Source organism: Halichoeres trimaculatus, unplaced genomic scaffold (genome assembly GCF_033239565.1).
Source record: "Halichoeres trimaculatus isolate MK-OKI-2021-1 unplaced genomic scaffold, fHalTri1.1 fHalTri1_scaffold_12, whole genome shotgun sequence".
NCBI lineage: Eukaryota > Metazoa > Chordata > Actinopteri > Labriformes > Labridae > Halichoeres > Halichoeres trimaculatus.
This window is the reverse complement of record NW_027437190.1, coordinates 23,888,429-23,907,292: the sequence shown is the minus strand read 5'-3', so window position 1 is coordinate 23,907,292 and position 18,864 is coordinate 23,888,429. Positions and strand designations below refer to the sequence as shown.

General features: G+C 39.2%; 3 protein-coding genes and 1 long non-coding RNA gene across 5 annotated transcripts in view; 3 read left to right on the top strand and 1 right to left on the bottom strand.

The window, feature by feature from the left end:
* Window positions 1–396: 396 nt before the first annotated feature.
* Window positions 397–8,044, top strand: clk2b (CDC-like kinase 2b). The gene is made up of 11 exons (XM_074682917.1): window positions 397–887; window positions 2,506–2,596; window positions 2,683–2,749; window positions 2,840–2,956; window positions 3,035–3,201; window positions 4,781–4,875; window positions 5,865–5,994; window positions 6,094–6,176; window positions 6,263–6,342; window positions 6,421–6,511; window positions 6,602–8,044. The coding sequence occupies exons 1-11, from the start codon at window positions 822–824 to the stop codon at window positions 6,773–6,775; spliced, it is 1,161 nt and encodes a 386-aa protein (XP_074539018.1). The 5' UTR covers window positions 397–821; the 3' UTR covers window positions 6,776–8,044.
* Window positions 8,045–10,439: 2,395 nt separating this feature from the next.
* On the top strand, window positions 10,440–13,183 carry LOC141800412 (complexin-3-like). The gene is made up of 4 exons (XM_074682918.1): window positions 10,440–10,695; window positions 10,944–11,333; window positions 11,762–11,849; window positions 12,929–13,183. Exons 2-4 carry the CDS (start codon window positions 11,095–11,097, stop codon window positions 13,151–13,153), a joined length of 552 nt encoding a protein of 183 aa, XP_074539019.1. The 5' UTR covers window positions 10,440–10,695; window positions 10,944–11,094; the 3' UTR covers window positions 13,154–13,183.
* LOC141800413 (uncharacterized) overlaps window positions 11,244–18,864 on the bottom strand; it is a 17,198-nt gene continuing 9,577 nt past the window's right edge. Inside the window, exon 4 of one of the 2 annotated variants that reach the window (XR_012599335.1) lies at window positions 11,244–11,319. This is a non-coding gene — a long non-coding RNA (uncharacterized LOC141800413). The remainder of the gene's footprint in view (window positions 11,320–18,864) is intronic. The other variant, XR_012599336.1, reaches the window with a different exon arrangement.
* The window catches only part of cyp11c1 (cytochrome P450, family 11, subfamily C, polypeptide 1), a 7,909-nt gene continuing 3,338 nt past the window's right edge, over window positions 14,294–18,864 (top strand). Inside the window, exons 1-3 of the mRNA XM_074682916.1 lie at window positions 14,294–14,622; window positions 14,713–14,868; window positions 15,466–15,680. Of these exons, the coding sequence (XP_074539017.1) occupies window positions 14,294–14,622; window positions 14,713–14,868; window positions 15,466–15,680 (700 nt within the window). The remainder of the gene's footprint in view (window positions 14,623–14,712; window positions 14,869–15,465; window positions 15,681–18,864) is intronic.

Sequence of the window (18,864 nt, the reverse complement as noted above, 5' to 3'; positions counted from 1 at the left end):
TACTCTTTATTGTTGTATTTTTCCACTATGACCAACAGATTCATCAACTTCATGAGACTTTAGATTGATCTGTTTTGTTATGATGTTTTTATGTATTTCTAAAGCTGCAATGAAAAAATAACTTCTCCGTTCCAGCTATGTGTCCCCTTGAACCTGAACTTCAAAATAAAAGTTTTATAAGGATTCTGTCAGTTATTTATATTGAAAGGAATCATCAGCACGCAGAGCAGGACAGGTGTGTGAAAACTTATTACAGGGGTTAAGGAGGTGCAAGGAGGACAATTTGTAAGTCAAGTGAAACTGGATCTCTCCTCCTTCTCTCCCCCTCCGTCACTGCCCCGGACCACATCTTGATTCTCCTCTGAAGACTTTCTCAGGGGGTTGTGACCAAAGTTTATTATTAGCGCCTGTCTCAGCTCTCTCTTTCACACCCTCTCTGTCTGTCCTGTCTCCTCCTCCTGTCACTGCGTCTCGTCTCTTCTCTGTTTTTGTCTTTGGCTTTCTAGTTCATGTCTTATTTTTGTTTTTATTTTTCTCTGTGTCCTGTGGTGTTTCTTCTTGCTTTACTCTCAAGTTGTCTAGCTGTGTTCTTAATTCCTTTCTTGTTTTGCTGACAACACCGCGGGCTATTTCTTACTTTCTTACATGTCGTCTACTTTTTTCCTTCCCTTTTCTTCAGTCCTCCTCTGTCCTGTCTTTGTTTCTTTTCCCCTTTTCAACTCCCTGCAACTTGTTTTTTCCATCTGATTCTTTTCACAACGTGCCTCCATCCTCCTCTCTTCTGCTGAAGCGCTCCTCAGCTCTGAGAAGCCCTGTGTGTTATGGGAAAGACAGAGCTGTACTCGCTCTATAAAGCCTTTCTGGACTGTATTTGCATCTGCCTCCCTGTGAGTATGTCCATCTCGTTGCATGCACTGGATGTGTTCTTGAAAAGTAATTCTTTAATCCCTGCATAGTGAATCTATCACCTCAAACTATCTGCACAATATTATAACTTTAGACTCCTTGAATTATAGAATAACAAATCACCTGCAGACTGAGTGTTCAAGTGTCGCTTGCTCGTCTGTGTCTTGTCTTGCAGTAACTGTCTCCTCAGCACAAGCTAAGCTTCTGATATTAATAACAGTCTCAGTATGTGGATGGAAATAGAGCCGCAGCTCCTCCAAAGAGGCCAGAAGTCACTTGACATTTCTTATTAACCTCCTTTAGAACGAGCTCAGGTCATCACACTCGACCTCTTTGTCTTCTGCAGGATTTGTGTTTTTGTTACATCTTCATCAGTGCAGTCTGCTGCATAAAAAATAAAACTTTTGTCACTTTTGGTGTTTATTTATTCCACTTTTGAAACAACCTGCAGATGAGTCTTGAAGTAAATTCAGCTGATTACTTTTAGACCATTCAGGGGTCAGAGGTCACAGAGTGTTTAAGTCTGTAGTTAGATATTAAGGAGGGGAGAGAAGCAGTTTGGGCTGATTTTTTTTCGACTTAGGATTTTATTTTACGTCACAACTTAAATCACTGCAAGGTAAGATGTTGAATTTTTATTTTCAAGAACTATCAAGAACCAGGATCTTTGGTGAAGAGATTTTGTCTCTCGGTGAGAATGTTCCTCATCAATAAAAGTTCAAGAAAAAAAAGTTTATAACCAAACCGTGAAAAGTGACTTCAAAAAGCGGCTTCAATCTAGTTTGCTAAAGCATAGTTTTATATATATTAATTCAACTGTCCTCTTAAGGTGCGGAGGGAATTACATCTTTATAACTGCCTTGTAGGAGTTTGTTTATTCCCACACAAAAATGTATTTTTGAGTTCAATACAGGGAACAACACAAAAAGTAAACTCAGTAAAAATGTCCATTTAAGGAAAATTTTTGATTCCAGGGTAATAATATGGAATTGCAATCAAATTTAAGTCATGTTTTCAAAATTTTAAGCACATGAAAGTACAAAGTGTTGGCATCAAAATTAATATTTAGGTAAAAGTCCTTGTGTGTAATTTCAGACAAAGAATAATTTCTAATATATTTCTGTATTTTAAATGTATCCTATATTTTCATACTTTAGTTATTCAAAAGCTCCTGTTAGGAGTTTTAAACAAGGTATGAACTAAATTGAAATGAGTATTTGCATTTTTTTAGATGTAAAAATCGAACATAAAGTTAAATTCTTTAAGAACATAAAAAGTGGTAAAATAAAAAGCCAGAAACAAATCCCCCAATGTTTTTTTTTTTAATCAATGATTTGACCAGTTTGTTGTTGAAGCTGTTGAACTCTTTTCAAACCAAATGTGACTTCATCCATCTGATAGCTTCTGTAGTTTTACATGTGATGAGTTCTCCACAAATGCTTTGTAGCCAAATGTGCATTTTTTCCCTTGAAAATGAAGACAAATTAATAATGCACACTTAAACACAAACAAAAAATGTTCATTATTGCACTACTGAATTAGATGTAGAGTTACTTAATACGTGTCAGGATTCAGGAATGTGTTTGACTTTGTTTACAGCGGGGCAGTGATGAAGCCGCGGGCAATAATGAGAGAGACACTGAGAGCGGTCACCTGATCTACAGGAGTGGGGACGTCCTGGAGAACAGATGTAATATTATCTCAAATAAAACCCTTGTGCATCTTAATCTTACTGATTAAAATCTCAGTGTTAATACTCCTCAATCTGTTTTCCAGATGAGATTATGGACACTCTTGGGGAGGGGACTTTTGGGAAGGTGGTACAGTGTTTGGACCATGGCAGGTAAATAATCTGATAATCTGAGGCTGAAATTTGGACTGCGTATGAGATGTGCTGTTCTTGTTACTTTGAACACAATGTTTTGACACACAGAGGAGGAAGTCAAGTTGCTCTGAAGATCATTAAAAACTTGGAGAAATACAGAGAAGCTGCCAAACTGGAGATCAATGTGCTCGAGAAGATCATTAAGGAAGATGTAAACAATAAATAGTAAGTAGTTTGGTCACTGTTGGGATGATGATAAACGGTCTCTGATGATTCTCATCTCTCAGTTTCTTTCCCCATCAGTCACTGTGTGCAGATGCTTGACTGGTTTAACTACTACGGTCACGTGTGCATCTCTTTTGAGCTGCTGTCTCTCAGCACCTTTGACTTCCAGAAAGCAAACAACTTCCTGCCTTACCCCATTCACCAGATCCGACACATGGCCCACCAGATCTGCCACGCTGTCTGCTGTGAGTCCACCTTACTTTCTCTACTGTATCTCAGGATCAATGTCAGTCCTAAGAGCTAGCCTATTTACCACAAACAGAGTAAATGAGAAGGTGAATGCTACCTGAGACTGATAAAAGTGCTTCTGATTCACATCGCCAAACCAAAGAAAAAAATAACTGAGGCTGTGAGACACATCATAACTTCCCAATAACAGACAACTGAGAGATTTCCTGATTATTTGATATATCTTAGAATATTTCTTAAAGCATAATGAAAAAAATATTCAATGAGATTTGAACAGTTGATAAAGTTATACAGTTATAAAACCTATTCTTGATGCTAATTATTAGCTAATAAGCCGGATAAAGAGACTAGAAATACTCAAACTACCTTATTTGTGATAAAAAATCATTAAGTCTAAGATTTTACCTCTCTAAAGATGATCTGTTGGTTTTATCTGTTAGTAAAAAAAATGTCTTAGGCAAACTGTGTTAATCCCATACTGTAATGACAATTCCAAAGATTACATGCACCAAAAACACAGAGAAAATACGTGCAGAGATGTTAGCTTGGAGGGTTTCTTAGCTTAGCTATGGGTATACGTAAATCCGTAGCTATTTAAATTTTTCAGTCCTTGAGTTAAATATAACATGACACCACCCCCAAGAGTTTGGTTTACCCACCAAAGCACTTTTTCACAGGACAATGGTGAATTAGTTTGAACATAAGTAGATGTGAAGAAGAATAACTACAGCATATGTTTTATCTTGACATTTACACATACATAGTATCTATCCAACCATATCCATTTAACACCAAACTTTATTATCAGTCTCAGCCATAACACTTCCTTTAGCTCACACCTAATATCTCTGCTTGGTCAAGTCAGTATACATAAAACCAAAAGGTGTAAAAACTGCTAAACATTAGCTGTTAGCTTAGTCCCTTGGGCAAGTTAGCTTGCTAATGTTAACTACTGTATGTCAAATGTCTACAGAGCATTTTTCCATGTATGTATTTTGATTCAATTATAGTATCCAATTGTTTTCAAGTGGAAAAATAAGTTTTTTTGAACAGGACATGATTTTTAAAAAAAAAGTTTTTCTTTGTGATGAATACCAAAGATGAAAGCCCCGAGACGCAGACTGCCCACCTGTATTTTTAACAAAAAAAAAGATGCTCACTTGAGAAGTCATTAAATTAAAAAAAAATAAATAAATTAAAAAACCCTGGAAAAGATTTCAAAAACACAAGAATAAAACAACTAGGAGTTTGAGGAGGCAAGACCCTGAGGAGACACAAGTAATTAATGACAAAGAAAAGTGTAGAACCTAAGTACACACAGAGCGAGCAACACGAGAGAAACTAATGAGAGAAACCAACAGGAGAAAAGTGCACAAGGACAGGAATGAAAACTTATGACATTCAACACAAAGGAATAATACAAAATGAAAATGGAAGTGGCTACAAGAATGCAAAAACAAAGTTAGCAGACTCTAGAAATGTTTTAGCTGTTACAGACTAAAGTGTCACCAGATGAGGGCGTCCCTGTTCTGATAAAACTTTTAACACATCCCAACTTCTCTGTCTGGACTGCAGTTCTCCATGACAACAAGCTGACTCACACCGACCTGAAGCCTGAAAACATCCTCTTTGTCAACTCAGACTTCACTCTCGTATACAATCCTGAGAAGGTAAGACGGGCAGAGAAGGAGGCTAGGACCTTCAGGGATGAAAGAAAAGCAGGATGTTAAATGAGCAGGGATTAACTCAGGCAGAACAACCCTGGAGATTGCTTTGTGGTTGCTCATTTAGATGCTAATTTTTCTTGGCAGAAACCGTGAACCAACCACATGGGATGTTTTCAGTTTATGGCGCACGTCCAGGAGGACTTTGAGTTGTGTAGCTGACCTCAGCGGGAAAGTGTGTGGTACCAGGAGGATTTGTTCAAAATTCTGCTTGTGCTTTGCTAAAAATCTTGGTCTTATTTTGAAAGTTCTGGTCATCTTCCTATACTTAGATTCAAATTAGGAAAACTAATTTGTAATATAAAACTCTGACGTTGTGAACATATCAACATTTTTTTGTTCTTAATATAAAAGTTTCATGCGATATAAATGAGTCAAATTATTTTCTTGTCAAACTAGACAAACATTATTAGCAGTTACTGTAGTTTCTAATGAAGACTCTTTTCATTCCCTCTTTTTAAAAGGATTGTTAGCTTGACTTATGAGTAAATTTTAAACCCTTGTCTCTCAAGCAAGTTTTTCTCTGGTCTGTTTTTACCAACTGAACAGATACTACTTTCTTTGCATGGGTTTCTTCACATAGGTAGTAGCTCTTTCTATGAGTTTTACATCACTATTTGGGTGAACCAAGGTTACAAACACAACCTTCAATTTCTTTTTCATGATTTTCGTAATATATATAAACTGACTGTTCCATGAGTACAGCTGATTTTACAGATGTATTTTTTTTAACTTCGGTGTGCAAAATCTCAGCTTTAAATCCATGTAAGATCTGAAATCCGTCAGACATGTCATGTTTCCTGTGGTAATATGCTTTAATTATGGTTCTTTTTTCCATACATATCTACACTGGTGAGCACAGACATAACTGGCAGAACTATGAATGTTTTGTTATGGGAAAGGCTGTTTCAGCTGTGTCATCCGTCTGCTTTCAGAAGTGCAATGAGAGGAGAGTAAATGACACCACAGTACGGCTTGTTGACTTTGGCAGCGCCACCTTTGACCACGAACACCACTCTACAGTCATCTCAACACGACACTACAGAGCTCCAGAGGTCATACTGGGTGAGAGATGTTGCTCAAGCCAAACGGCTCTCTGCGACCCTCAGTTATGTGAAGTTATGCTAAAATGTTTGTAATTTCTTCCTCATTTCTATCCCACAGAGCTGGGTTGGAGTCATCCGTGTGATGTGTGGAGTATCGGCTGCATCCTGTTTGAATACTATGAAGGTTTCACACTCTTCCAGGTCACACATGTGTTTAATCCAATCAAATTATCTTGGGAGATTATTATTGACATGATTATCATTTGTGCATTCGTGTTCTGTTTCAGACTCATGACAACAAAGAGCACCTCGCCATGATGGAGAGTATACTGGGACCAATTCCTCAGAGAATGATACAAAAGAGCAGGTAACACACCCGCACACTATCTCACACACACACACCTGCTACCAAACTTTAATTACAAAATGTTTTTTTCATTTACAGAAAGCAGAAGTATTTCCACAGGGGGCGTCTCGACTGGAATGAGTGCTCCAAAGCTGGACGCTACGTAAAAGCCAAATGCAAACCACTGAGGGTGAGGGGTCTAAGGCAGGGGCAGAGTTCAAATACTGAACTTAAAACATTATTTCTCAAAAAACCAACATGTTTCTCTTTATCTTTTCAGAAGTATTTATTATCACACGGGACCGAGCACCACCATTTTTTTAACCTCTTGGAGAAGATGCTGGAGTTCGAGCCATCGAAACGCATCACTCTGGCCTCTGCACTGATTCACCCCTTCTTCACCTATCAACCGCGGACTCAAGTCTGGAGGAACAGTTACGAAATGAGCAGATGAAAATCACAACTGTGTTTGCAAATTTTTAGTAAGTCAACTGCAAACTATTAAACACCATTTCTTCTTTACATCACACTTCAACCATGAGGCACCAAGTGACAAAAAAAGCTGGAATTCAGAAAGAGAGCACAAGAGGAATTGTTGGCTTTGGCTGTAAGAGTTTCTCTCGAGCAGGTCAATTTGATTTGGACAGGTGTGAACTTGAGCAGAACTCCTGATGAGCTCACTGCAAGGACATTTTGGATGTAACTGATAAAACAGAAGGAGACTGAGGCTGAGAGGACAGGTGACTGCAGCATCACAGATCTATGGGATCAATGAGTGGTGATCAGTAACACAGGCAAGATGAAAGAATCAGCTGATTAAGTAATAAATGGGAAAGAAAGTGATCTGACATAGATTGTTGCTGCATTAACCCTTTAAACCCAAACGTCCCCCTATTGGTGGACTATGAGGTCACTCTGTTTTTTGAGTAATACTTGAGTTATTACTCTGAGCCAGTGACATAAATACAAATACTGACTCCTCTGGGAAACAAATCACAAGTTCTCCCTTTGTTAAGACACCAGAATAATTCAAACAGACCTTTAAGGTACAGAAATTTACTCTTTTTAATGTATGTCATTTTTTTTTAGTAGAGACCCAAAAGAGGGCAGGGGTAAAAGGGTAAAGGGACATGAAACATACTGTAAAGTGATGTATTATCTACAAGTGATCTGAAGTACTTGTAAGCATCTAACATCATGTGCTTGTTCACATTTTACCCTCTTTTAGCTCTAAAACCACCTCCACCTCATCTGATGAATGTGCTGGACCAATGAGCAAATTCATATTAGTCTGGAACTGTAGAAACACAAAGTACAGATTGATTTTAAATTAGGAGAAAAATTTAAATAGTCTGCTATTTTTTTTCCTTTTTCTTTTTTTTAAAGGAGGAGGCTTTTATGCCTTTCTTAGGGGGAGATAGGACAGCAGATAGAGTCAAAAACTGGGAAAAGAGAGTAGTGAACGGCATACAGCAAGGGGCTGAGAGGACTATAGCCTTTTTACATGGGGTAATATAACTGCTCTATTAAACTGACGTCACAGCTTATAGATTTTTGTTTAAAACATAACAGAAAAGGAAAGATGGGCCTGGACCAGGTTAATATACTTAAATCCAGGTTTTAGGTTAAAAAATTTACAAAACCTCTGGAAATTTTACAATTAAGCACATCAAAGATGTGCTATAGTATCTCGTAATTTCAGGGATTAAAGATACAGATCTTGAATCGTAAGATCCTGAAAAACTCCTTTAAGGAAGTACTTGAGTTGGAAAAAGTCCTTTGTATTTTTAAATAAAGTTTATATAAAATGACTGAGTGGTTCACTGTTTCTGTTTTGGTGTTTTGATTGATGCCTGCAGGTTATCACACTCAGTACAGACCGTCTGGGTTTGTCACACACACGCACACACACACACTTCTCACATTACCACCATTTTCTCGCAGCCTCTGACATGTTGATTGAGTGCAGCAGAGCAGGGAGCACGGCCACGGTCCTCTTCAGCCTTGAATGAGCTGAGTGACTTTTTGTGAGAAGTGCTGACTGTATCAAACCTGTGGTGTGTATGTTCAGGGATGAGTCAGGGAAGTTGTGTAAACTTGTCTGTAGCGTATGTGAAAGCCAGGATACAAGAACGTGTGCACATGATCCCTTTTCTTGGCAATGCTGACTGAGGTTTAAGGCTGTAAGAGGGCATGAATGAAGCTTGGATTGGTAGGGATGGTTTCAAAATGAGCTTGTGAAGAGCAAAAAAAAAACTGCCAATGGGTCAAAACTTGGTGAGTTTCCTGAAATGTGTCTCAATACAAGAAACTAAACAAGTTCATTTGTCTTACTCCATCCATACAGATTATAATTTCTTCTCTTTATGAGCAATTTGGGTCTCACTTTTGTCTTTTAATATCCTAAAATAAGACATAAGACATAAAATAAGACTCATCAGGGGGATGTGACCCATATCAAGACTAATTTTGACTAGAAATATAAGACATAAAAGCTAAGATTTCAGTCTTCCAACAACTTACTGATGTGTCTCCTGGTTATTTGTGCTCTAAAACAGAGCTAAACCTTACAAAGTGAATAATTTTTCAAATACATTTTAATTAGTTTTGTAAAGTATTGACTTTATTGTCGAACCAGAGCCATGTGATATTCTATCAGACAGAAGTGTGTAAATGATATGCAGTTGCATCTCTCTATTTATTTCTGAAAGTGAAAGTGATTGATTTAATTAACTTCCTCCTTCTCCATCTTTATGAAAGCAATATTTTCCTTTGTGATGTTTTTTTTGCTCCTTCTTAATCATTTCTACATTTTATTTTCAGCATGGACAAAAGCTAACCTTTTGTTTCTGGCACGCCTCTCGTGAGTCATGCAGGAGCACATGTGTGTGTGTGAGTGTCTGGTGTCACGTGTCGGACACTGATTTACCTTGAGGATCCTTTAAGTGGCTCTTACTGGTGGGCTTGCATGGAAGCACTGGTTCAATGTCACACAACCAGACACAACACAGTAAATTTCACAAAGTAAGGATTATCAAACATTGGTGGTAAAATATGATTTAAATCAGCTCAGTTATTTCTCCTGATGATTCCAAATGGTGTCTGACCGGAGAATATAAACATGTTTCATATGACGGGTGGGAGATTTGCTCCTTTTCTGTTTTTTTCTTATTCCTGATTCTGATCCGTACCTGCTGACACAGGATCAGTGCAGCCTTTCTCCTCTGAGTTGCAACAGCTTCAGATGGGTAAACTGATCCTAGACCTGTGAGACAACACACACTGGGGCAGGCGTGGCTTGCCGTGGTAATCTTATTAAAGGATTGAAGTGATCTCACCTGCCAGAAATCAAAGTGGTGGGCAGCAGGGGGGAAGAAAAGGTGAGAAATGAAGGGTGAAGGGGTTTTAAGTGGGTCAGTCAAAGTGTTTCGAGGATTTTTATCTGTGATGTTGAAGCCAAATAGATCAGTGGAGCACGTCATCATTAGTATGCTGTTCAGTCACTACCAGTCATTTAGGGACCTTTTCTTTCTTATAAACTTTGTACTTTCTTATTAATTCAAGTTTTATTTCCCTGTGAAGTATTCCCATCAAGATACTGATTTTATTTTACAATGGAGACCCTGCCAAGACATTAATATTAAAATATTCATCTTAAAGCAAAAAAATCATTAAAAGGAATTTTAAAGTTTTGGTTATTTCAGCAGTTGAATACCACATCCCACGTGCACAGAAGCTAAAGCTATTGACGTGAATCAGCCAGATTCGTGACTGATGCTTCCCAGTTTCCTGCTATTTTAACCCTCCAATCATCTAAATAAAAACATAAATGCCTTTTTTTTTCATTACATATATCCTCATCCTCATATCCAAAGAAAAAATGATTTTTATTTATTTACTCTCTTTTTTGCAGCACTTCAGGTGTCTAAGTCTACACATGGTATGACTGATGATGTCAGTGTGGATGTGGCATGTGTCACTCAACATGACATGAGCCAGCATCTGCAAATCTTGATCACAAACACGTGAGTCATCGGGTGCATCCCCTGCCATGGCTAACAGGATTCTGCTCATTAAGACTTAAGTGGTAATCTGCATGGAGGAGCTGAGGGGGTTGGAGAGCAGAGTGAGTCTGGAGGAAGGAAGCAGGAGAAGAAAGGATGAAACTTGGACTAACCAGCAAAACATTTTCTCCTGTGAGGAACAGTTAGCAACTGTCTCCGAGAGTAGGGGGTCTTTAGTGTTTTCTTTTTCTTTTCTCTAATTTGGCTGAAAGTTTCAGAGGATTGTGAGGCTGGAGTTGAGGCCATCTGTCTGGAGCTTTAACTGGATTTTATGCTGTGAGCCTTTGGTCAAGTGTGGCCACCTGCAGCGGTAAGAAACTGTGGCTTTTCAAAGATGTCAGCATCGTGAGTGGACCAATAGCAATAAATAGCCTCAAAAATAACCCAGCATGTTATCATTTGTCACTTCCTGTTTTAGTAATTTCCTTTCCTTTAGATGAAAAACAATAAATCTCAGAGGTTGTACATTTGTGTGGCCAAGATGTCAGAGTGACTGAGCCTTGCTTCGTGCTGTCCTTGTCCTTCGTCTGTCTCAAACTGAGTTATTTCCCCCTGCAGGGTCTGAGACCGTGTGTGTCCCGAGTTTGTCACATAGCAACACAACATGACCAAGGGAGAAAACCATTATATATTCCCCCACCATCTGTCAGAGGAGTAGCACGGCGGCCATTATCTTCTGTCAGTCTTACCCTGAGAGCTTCAGACAATCATGGAGTCCGTGGTGAGGGTGAAGAAGTCGATGAAAACGCCCATCAGGAAGCTGACCAGCTGTGTGTCAGGGGTGAAGGAGAGAAGGTTGTGTGCCAGACCCAGGAACAAGAGGAGCAGAGGTGGAGGAGAGCGAGGAGGCTGCAACAGGTTGGGGAGGAGGACCTCTCATCAGCGGAGTGCACAACACAAAAAACCTGCAGTGATCCCATCCTACCAGGCAGACCTGGAGAAGGAGAGGCAAGTTACAAAATGATTTGGAAACACAGAAAATAGAAAGTACTAAAGCACCTAAAAAGATTCATAATAATTCAACTTCGCAAATAGCTCCACTTAAATTTGGATTGAATCCCAAAAATTGGAAAAAAAGAGAAACTATTCAAATGTCATGAAGCTGAAATATAAAGTAGCAATCCTCAAGTAAATGATCATGGTTGATCTTTGGTAGAGTGTTTTGTATTTTCATTTCTACTTTATTCTGTTTCAGATGCACCTAGGGAAATAAATTGTGATTTATCTCATCCCAACCTAAAAACTGGAAAATTTTGAATCACTGCTTATACTCTAGATTTCCAATCAATGCAATATTATTTTCTGCTGCATGTTTTTTTTCTCCTTATGGTCCTGTTTTGTCTTTTGTATTCATGTTTCATTGTCTGGGTGTGCAGGAGGCAGAGGGAAGCCATGAATGCTCAGAAGAACGCAGAAAGAGCAGCTATGAGAGCTCATTTCAGGAGAAAATATCAGCTTTCTGAGGTCAGTCATCTGTACAAAACATCAAGGCTGTCACAGATTCATTTCACATTCTTCACCTAATTTTGACTGAGTTTCTTAAAAACAGTGAAATAAAAGCTCATAATCATAGCCTTTCAGAGCAAATCTCCATTCACTGTCAACAGACTTTAATTTCATAAAAATAATTTACTCTGGGGTTTTTAAACCGATGCCATTTTTATAACCCAACGTTTTATTACATAAGACTTAAATGCTTTTATTAGAAAATGGTCATGACTCAGAGGTGGTAAAGATGACTGACTAAGATGCTACCGGGTACAACGACCTGTTAATCCTAAACAGAATTAATTTTGAACAAGCTTTTTATTAAATTTTACTCTTACACTGATGCCTGTCCTAAGCTTTGTAGTAAAATCAGATTAGCAAAGACAAGATTAATTATATCTTGACAATTAATTTTAGCCATAGAGCCTTTTACACGCAGAGGCCATATTGGAAGTGCTGACCCAAGAGGTGGGCTTTCAGCTTCCTCACTAACAGCTACAAGGTCCCAGACCTGCAGATCAGCTGAGCTGTGCGTCTGATTGGATTAACTCATGATCTTAACATCTTCTACAGTTAAGTTACAACCCCCACTCCACTCCCCAACAACAAAGTTTAACTAACAGTAACTCACAAAAGTCTGAATCCTACAAAAAAAAATCCATAACAAAAGTGGTATTGTGAAAATAAAAACTGTTTTCATATCTATGCTTTCATAACAAATTCAAATGTTGGCCAGTAATGCATCTCCATAACAAGGAAGGATAGAGCTCATTGTAGCATCTTTATCACAGGAAAACAATAGATATTTGGACCAAATGGGTCTCCAGAATCAATGCATGAAAACTCCTCAGTGGTGATAAATTCACAAATGTGCCTCTCTTAACTTTTTTAAACATGTAAAATAAATGTGCTGAAAGGATTTTACAGACACAGCACTAAATGCTGTTTTAGCACGGGCATTGGTGTTTAAACAAGTAATTTAAAACTTAGAGTTATATTTTATCATGTGTTGTCAATCAACCATGTCCTTCTTTTCTGTTTTCCCTCACAATTAGGACTCCAATGACACAAACCATCTGAGGTCTGTTGGAGGGAAAGTGTCACTCCCCCACGAGCTGTCGAGGATTATTCACCCTGAAACCAAAACCAAGGACAACAGCTTCAACATACTGAGGGCTTTCCAAGGCCTCAATCTGGGAACACCAATGCTAACAGGGAGGAAACCCAGCAAGACCTCCGCTCCTATGCCAGCCAATGAGGACACTTGTAAAGTCATGTGATCAATACATGATCACAGGGATGATCAGTATGCCGCCTTTCTGATTGTACATGACTGCTGCTTCCACACAAACTGTGCTTACACAAATTCAGTCTGCTATGCATGATTTAACCATTCAGACTCTCTTTTTTATCTTTATTTGTTGTCTCATGTAACAATGATGATACATTATGTAATTTCTTATGTTATTATTACTATTCAAGGAGGTTTGATGAAACCACTAAATGTAGTGAATTTCCTGAAAATAAGCCTAAAAAATAAACAGGACAGTGAAAGTTACTTCCACTGGGTGTTATATTTTTATTTAATTGATTATAAATAATGACAATGAGTTGCAGACATTTTTTTTAATTTACACCATATTTTGTATTATGTAGATATGCATTTTACATAATCAGCTAAAACATGTTGTATGTGACACCTGCTCTCATTTCAAGCCACCTGGACCCTTTGTTTTCATATCCTAGTTTTAATTGTAATTATTATTTTAAAGTATGTGTACCATCATGTAGAGAATACACTAGTTTGTTTCTTTTTTACAGAAGTGTTACGTTCCTGTGAATGATGAAGACCCAACAAGCTGGTCAAAACACAAGTCAGGAAACTCAGGGCAACATGTTCACTTCATCAACAATAATTAGTCTATGTAGGACAAAGTCTTTAATTTTATTTTTAAAAGACATGTTTCAAGTCATTAGTTTTCAAATTACCCTCGTTATGATTAAGCTAATGTTAGATAACATGAACAAAAAACAGGAACTCGGCGTTTAACCTTGAATAGTTATTAAGTAGAAAGACGTAATACGTAAAGTGTTTCAATTTTTTTAGGTTTGATGGAAGCTTATAATAAAGACTTGTTTGACCGCCTTGACTCCCTCGTTTTCACATGGTGTGTGCGTGTGTGTATGTGTGTTTTGGATCGCTTTAACATTCAAGCTCTGTTTTGATTCTCTTGAACTTTAATCTTGCTGTCCATACATCTTCATTACTGTCGTATCATCAGAACCATGGAGCACATTCAAGGATTTGAGGCTGGAGATGGAGGAGGGGAATAAGTGAGTCCAGCAGAGACAACAGCCAGGACGACGAGGACAGACAGTGGTATCAAAGCTCTGTTCAACAAACACATCTTATGTGGATCATGAGGAGCGTCTTCATCCAAGCATCTGTGTGTTTTGCAGCACAGGGCACTTCTACGTCTGGTCATCTCTGTAATGCCAGTTCACAGAGGTTTCTTTGTATGACTGCAGCAGGGGCAGTCGTAGATGGGAAATCAGAGAGGAAAAAAGTAGTTTACAGTGCAGGAGTGAGAAAGAGGGATGTGGACGGACGCCTGAGGAGCTTCAAGGAAATCCCTCACACAGGTCGGAGCGGCTGGGTCAACTTGGTGAAGTTCTGGAGAGAAGATCGTTTTCGGATGCTCCATGAGCACATGGAAAAGACCTTCATGGCCCTGGGCCCCATTTACAGGTAGAGAAACTGTGCATTAACCTGGTAGAATGAGAAAGTGTTGACACTCGCTGTCTCCAATGTGCTCACAGTACATTTGTGTCTGTGAAGGGAGCACGTGGGCACCCACAGCAGTGTTAACATCATGTTGCCGTCTGACATTGGTGAGCTTTTTCGCTCGGAGGGCCTGCACCCTCGACGCATGACCCTGCAGCCCTGGGCAACGCACAGAGAGACACGCCAGCACAGCAAAGGAGTCTTCCTCAAGTCAGTAGCACACCTGTTTGTATGCATATATACTGCTCATATATATTATGTATATCTGGAAAAAAATTGAAAAAAATAAAAACACTATAGGGACCAAACTTACTTCAGGGGACAAAACACTTAGTCCCCACTTTGGACATTAACATTAATTCATGTAAGAAAACAAGTTGTTGGGTTTTTTTCAGATATGTAGAGATACAAGTGTAACATCTTTAATATAGATACGAGTTCACACATTGGCATCTCACATTCATATTTAAACAAACATTTTTACAATATGTCTCTCATTAACCTGTGAAAGCACTCAATATGGGGACTGTCCTTTCTCATGGTGATTAAAAACAAAGTCCTCACTTTAAGCATAAACAAGAATGTAAGTAAAAGTCAGGATTGTATTTTGGGGCAGGTATGTTGCAGTTTAAGGCTAACATCAGTACAAATCTTCAGACGTTGATTGTGATACAGCATCCGTACCCTGGAAAAAGTTAAATGAAAGAAAAGAATATCTACTTTAAAAAGTGTAATCTAAAGCTTCCTGTCTAACCCAGTTTCTTTACTTCACAATAGAAAGCCTCTCTTTAAATCTACTCTCCATAGGAACGGCGAGGAGTGGCGTGCTGACCGTCTACTGCTCAACAAGGAGGTGATGATGACTGCAGCTGTGAAGCGCTTTCTCCCGCTGCTTGATGAGGTGGCGAGTGATTTTTGTCGAATGCTTCGGGAAAGAGTGGAAAAGGAGGGGAGAGGCGAGGAAGGGAAACGCAGTTTGACCATGGATCCTAGTCCTGACCTTTTCCGCTTTGCTTTGGAAGGTCAGTAGTCATCACTCCCAGTGATTTTCTATTCAAGATTTCCTTAATGTCTTTCTTTTGCCTGACTGATGATGAAGTTGAGACAAAGTCATTTTTAATCAATTCTAATAAGACAGAAATTCAGGTGTATTGTCGATCCCTAAATAGGGAATAAAACATAGAGGGGTGTGAAGAGTGAAGACATCCTATCTCTTAATGTTATGTATTAGGGGCCGTTAACACGACAACGGTTTTAGGGTTAAACCCAAATGTTTTGTTGCGTTTCAGCCTCGCGTTTACACGGAAACAGAGTTTCAGCCGACCTAAAACGCAAACTTTACATACAACAGGAAAACAGTTCCGTTGTTACGATCGTCGTGAACTACCGTGTTGTGCTTGTGCTGCTCGATCTGCTGAATCTGCTGACTGTCTTTCAACAAAAAGTGCATCTTTTGCTCCACTTTTAAACCTAGTATTCCCCAAAACACCAGATGATCAGCTCAACTCTGCTTCGGTGGAGATCTCCCAAAAGCTGCTTCTGGACAAGACAGTTATAGCACCACCTACAGGCCTGGCATGCTTACTACAGCGTTTTCAGTCCATCAGCATTTCTGTGTAAACCCAGATTTTTTTCACTGCGTTTTCACAGCATTTTAGCGTTTTCAGATGAAACGTTGCCATGTAAACGGGGCCTTATTTTCATGCCGCTAAAACAGACATGAATTCCTTTGTGGGGAGAAGAGGGGTGAGGGATTGATGTCTCTTTCCCCTTTGACAGCCTTTCATTCATCTTTACTGCCAGGCTGACACACAAAAGCTGACATACATCAAGAAATCATATAATCTGCAAGAGTAGCCCTTCAAATTCTTGAAAAAAAAAAACCACACACCCCTGCTAATATCTCCCTGCTCCTGTTCTCATTTTTTTCATTAAGTGTATTCTCACCTTTCAGAAAAACCACATCGAGGTTGAACATGAGCCAAATCTGTTGTTAACATATTGTAGATGCAGGGGGTTGAGGAGAACACACGTCTTCAAAAATAGAAACACCAAAAAGGATGATATAAGCATCAGCATTCTTTCCCCAGGTCTGCTCCTTTTATGTGCCTAACTGCAGCCAGCCACGCTCACAAGTGTGAATGCTTGTGACTCAGAATGCTGTACACTTATATGCATCTCTGTGTTTATGTGTGTGTGTGTGTGTGTGAGGAGGGGGGGTTGTGACTTTGAGTCATGCCGCTCTTCTCTTAATGGACCATGGCACACCAGGCCAGGTGCTAAGCTAGGATAGAAATAGGCTGCCAAGAAACCCTGTTCCAGTCAGTGAAGTGTGTCTTTGTGTGCCACAGAGAGGCCTGGTGGATGATGTGTGGTTGGCTTGGTCCGGCACTGAGGATTTGATTTGATTTGACTGATTTGTGGCTTTATGACATGAAACAGGATTTTTTTTTCATCCTGCTGAAAAGGCAATCAATCCAGTGAAACCATAGACTATAAAAAAATGGAAGTCCGCTTGCTCAGCTCGAAAGTGAGGTCTCCACAAAAACTGCCCCCCCCTGGTGGTTGGCTGCAGTATAAGTTAAAAAATCCAGCTTTCCAGCCATTCCAGATGGGCTGTGGTCAAACTTTAACAAATTAATACTCCTCATAGAAATGTTTCTCACGTCAGATTGTTGTGGTGATTTGAAGACATCATTTGGCTGCCTTGTATTCAAGTCCTCTTTTTTTCTGAAAAGTTTCGTTTTCATTAGTTATTCGAGGTTAAAAATGGGGCTTTACGTAAGGTTTAAGGATGATTGACAGCTGCCGTTCCGGTGTATTTTTTTCGGGGATTGTAAAATATGTCAGGAAGTAGAGTCAAGAAATGATTAGACTCACAAAGGAAAAAAAATATATTATTTATGTCACCCAGCTCCACTCAGATTCTCCCAGAATCCCTCATCGTCTCTACTGCGCAGAATCTGGCTGCAACTGCTGCCAATGGCTGCGTCTGTGACGGGGGAAAAAAACGTACAATGATAAATGGCGGAGCCATGCTGTCCACTCTATATACAGTCTATGGGTGAGACCAGTTGGGGGCAATAATTACAAGAAAAACCAGAGCTAAGCCAGGGACTAAAACTTATAAAAACGCAGTTTTCAAGAGATGAATGGTTGAATAAATCAAGAAAATCAGAAACATTTCTGCGTGGTATCAGGAAAGAAACCACCTCTGTGATTAACTTTTTTATTCTAAATAAATGGTTGTTCCTAAATATCCCAGAGGCCAAAATCCTGCAAAACCAGTATGATGGCATAACTACGAGTCAGCTTTGAGATAAAGACTTAAGATTCAGGCAGATAAGTTTGTATGTGGTAAACTCGTGGCATCACCTGCCAAGCAACCCCCAGGACACGCTTCAGGATTTATCAGCAATTCCACTAATGGACGAACCCTAATTACAAACTCTGGGTCCATCAAATGATGTCAATTGGTCTAAGTGGACTCTTTCCAATCTGATAACATTGTTTTAGTGACCTCTTGAGGTCAGGAAATCATTATAGTGGTGCATCAGCTGCCAGTAAAAACACTTAATTAGCCCTCCTGAATCACTGAAACCCCGAAGCTGTGATATTCTCTGATAACCCATCACAGAGTTTTTCCTCTAAGGCACAATGAACACATGTGTAGTCATCTTTGAGAATAAAAGGTTTGCTGAAGTTCTGTCATGCTTTTTTTGGCTCCTTGCATCAAACTCATGGGGAAAAGTAAGTTTTCACCCCTCTAATTGTGTGTCCAGCTCTCTTCTTCTTTCTGTGCACAGGGAGCTGTGTCAGACTTAAGACAGAAGCTGGGTGCAATGAGTTGACAAATTCTGTCAGATATCAGACAAGGGTAGAGTCGATGTCTGGTGGAGGCGAGACAGCTCCTCTGAGAGTGTGCACTCAGAAAACAAAAATATTCACCTGGTTAGAGTTGCATTTTAAAAAACAGAATCTTTTCTGTCTGTCACAGAGTCAGTTTTTGGGGGTTTTCTTTGAGAATATGTCACCTCATAGTGCCTTGTAATCCATGGATTTCAAGCTTGAAAGTATGAGCCTGGAGTGTTTTAATCTACTTAGGAAACTGTCAACCACTGGGTTATGTTTTAGGAAAGCCTTTATAAGTTTGAACACATTCAAAAATAGCGTTATAGGCTATTTTAGTCGAAGTATTTTAATGTT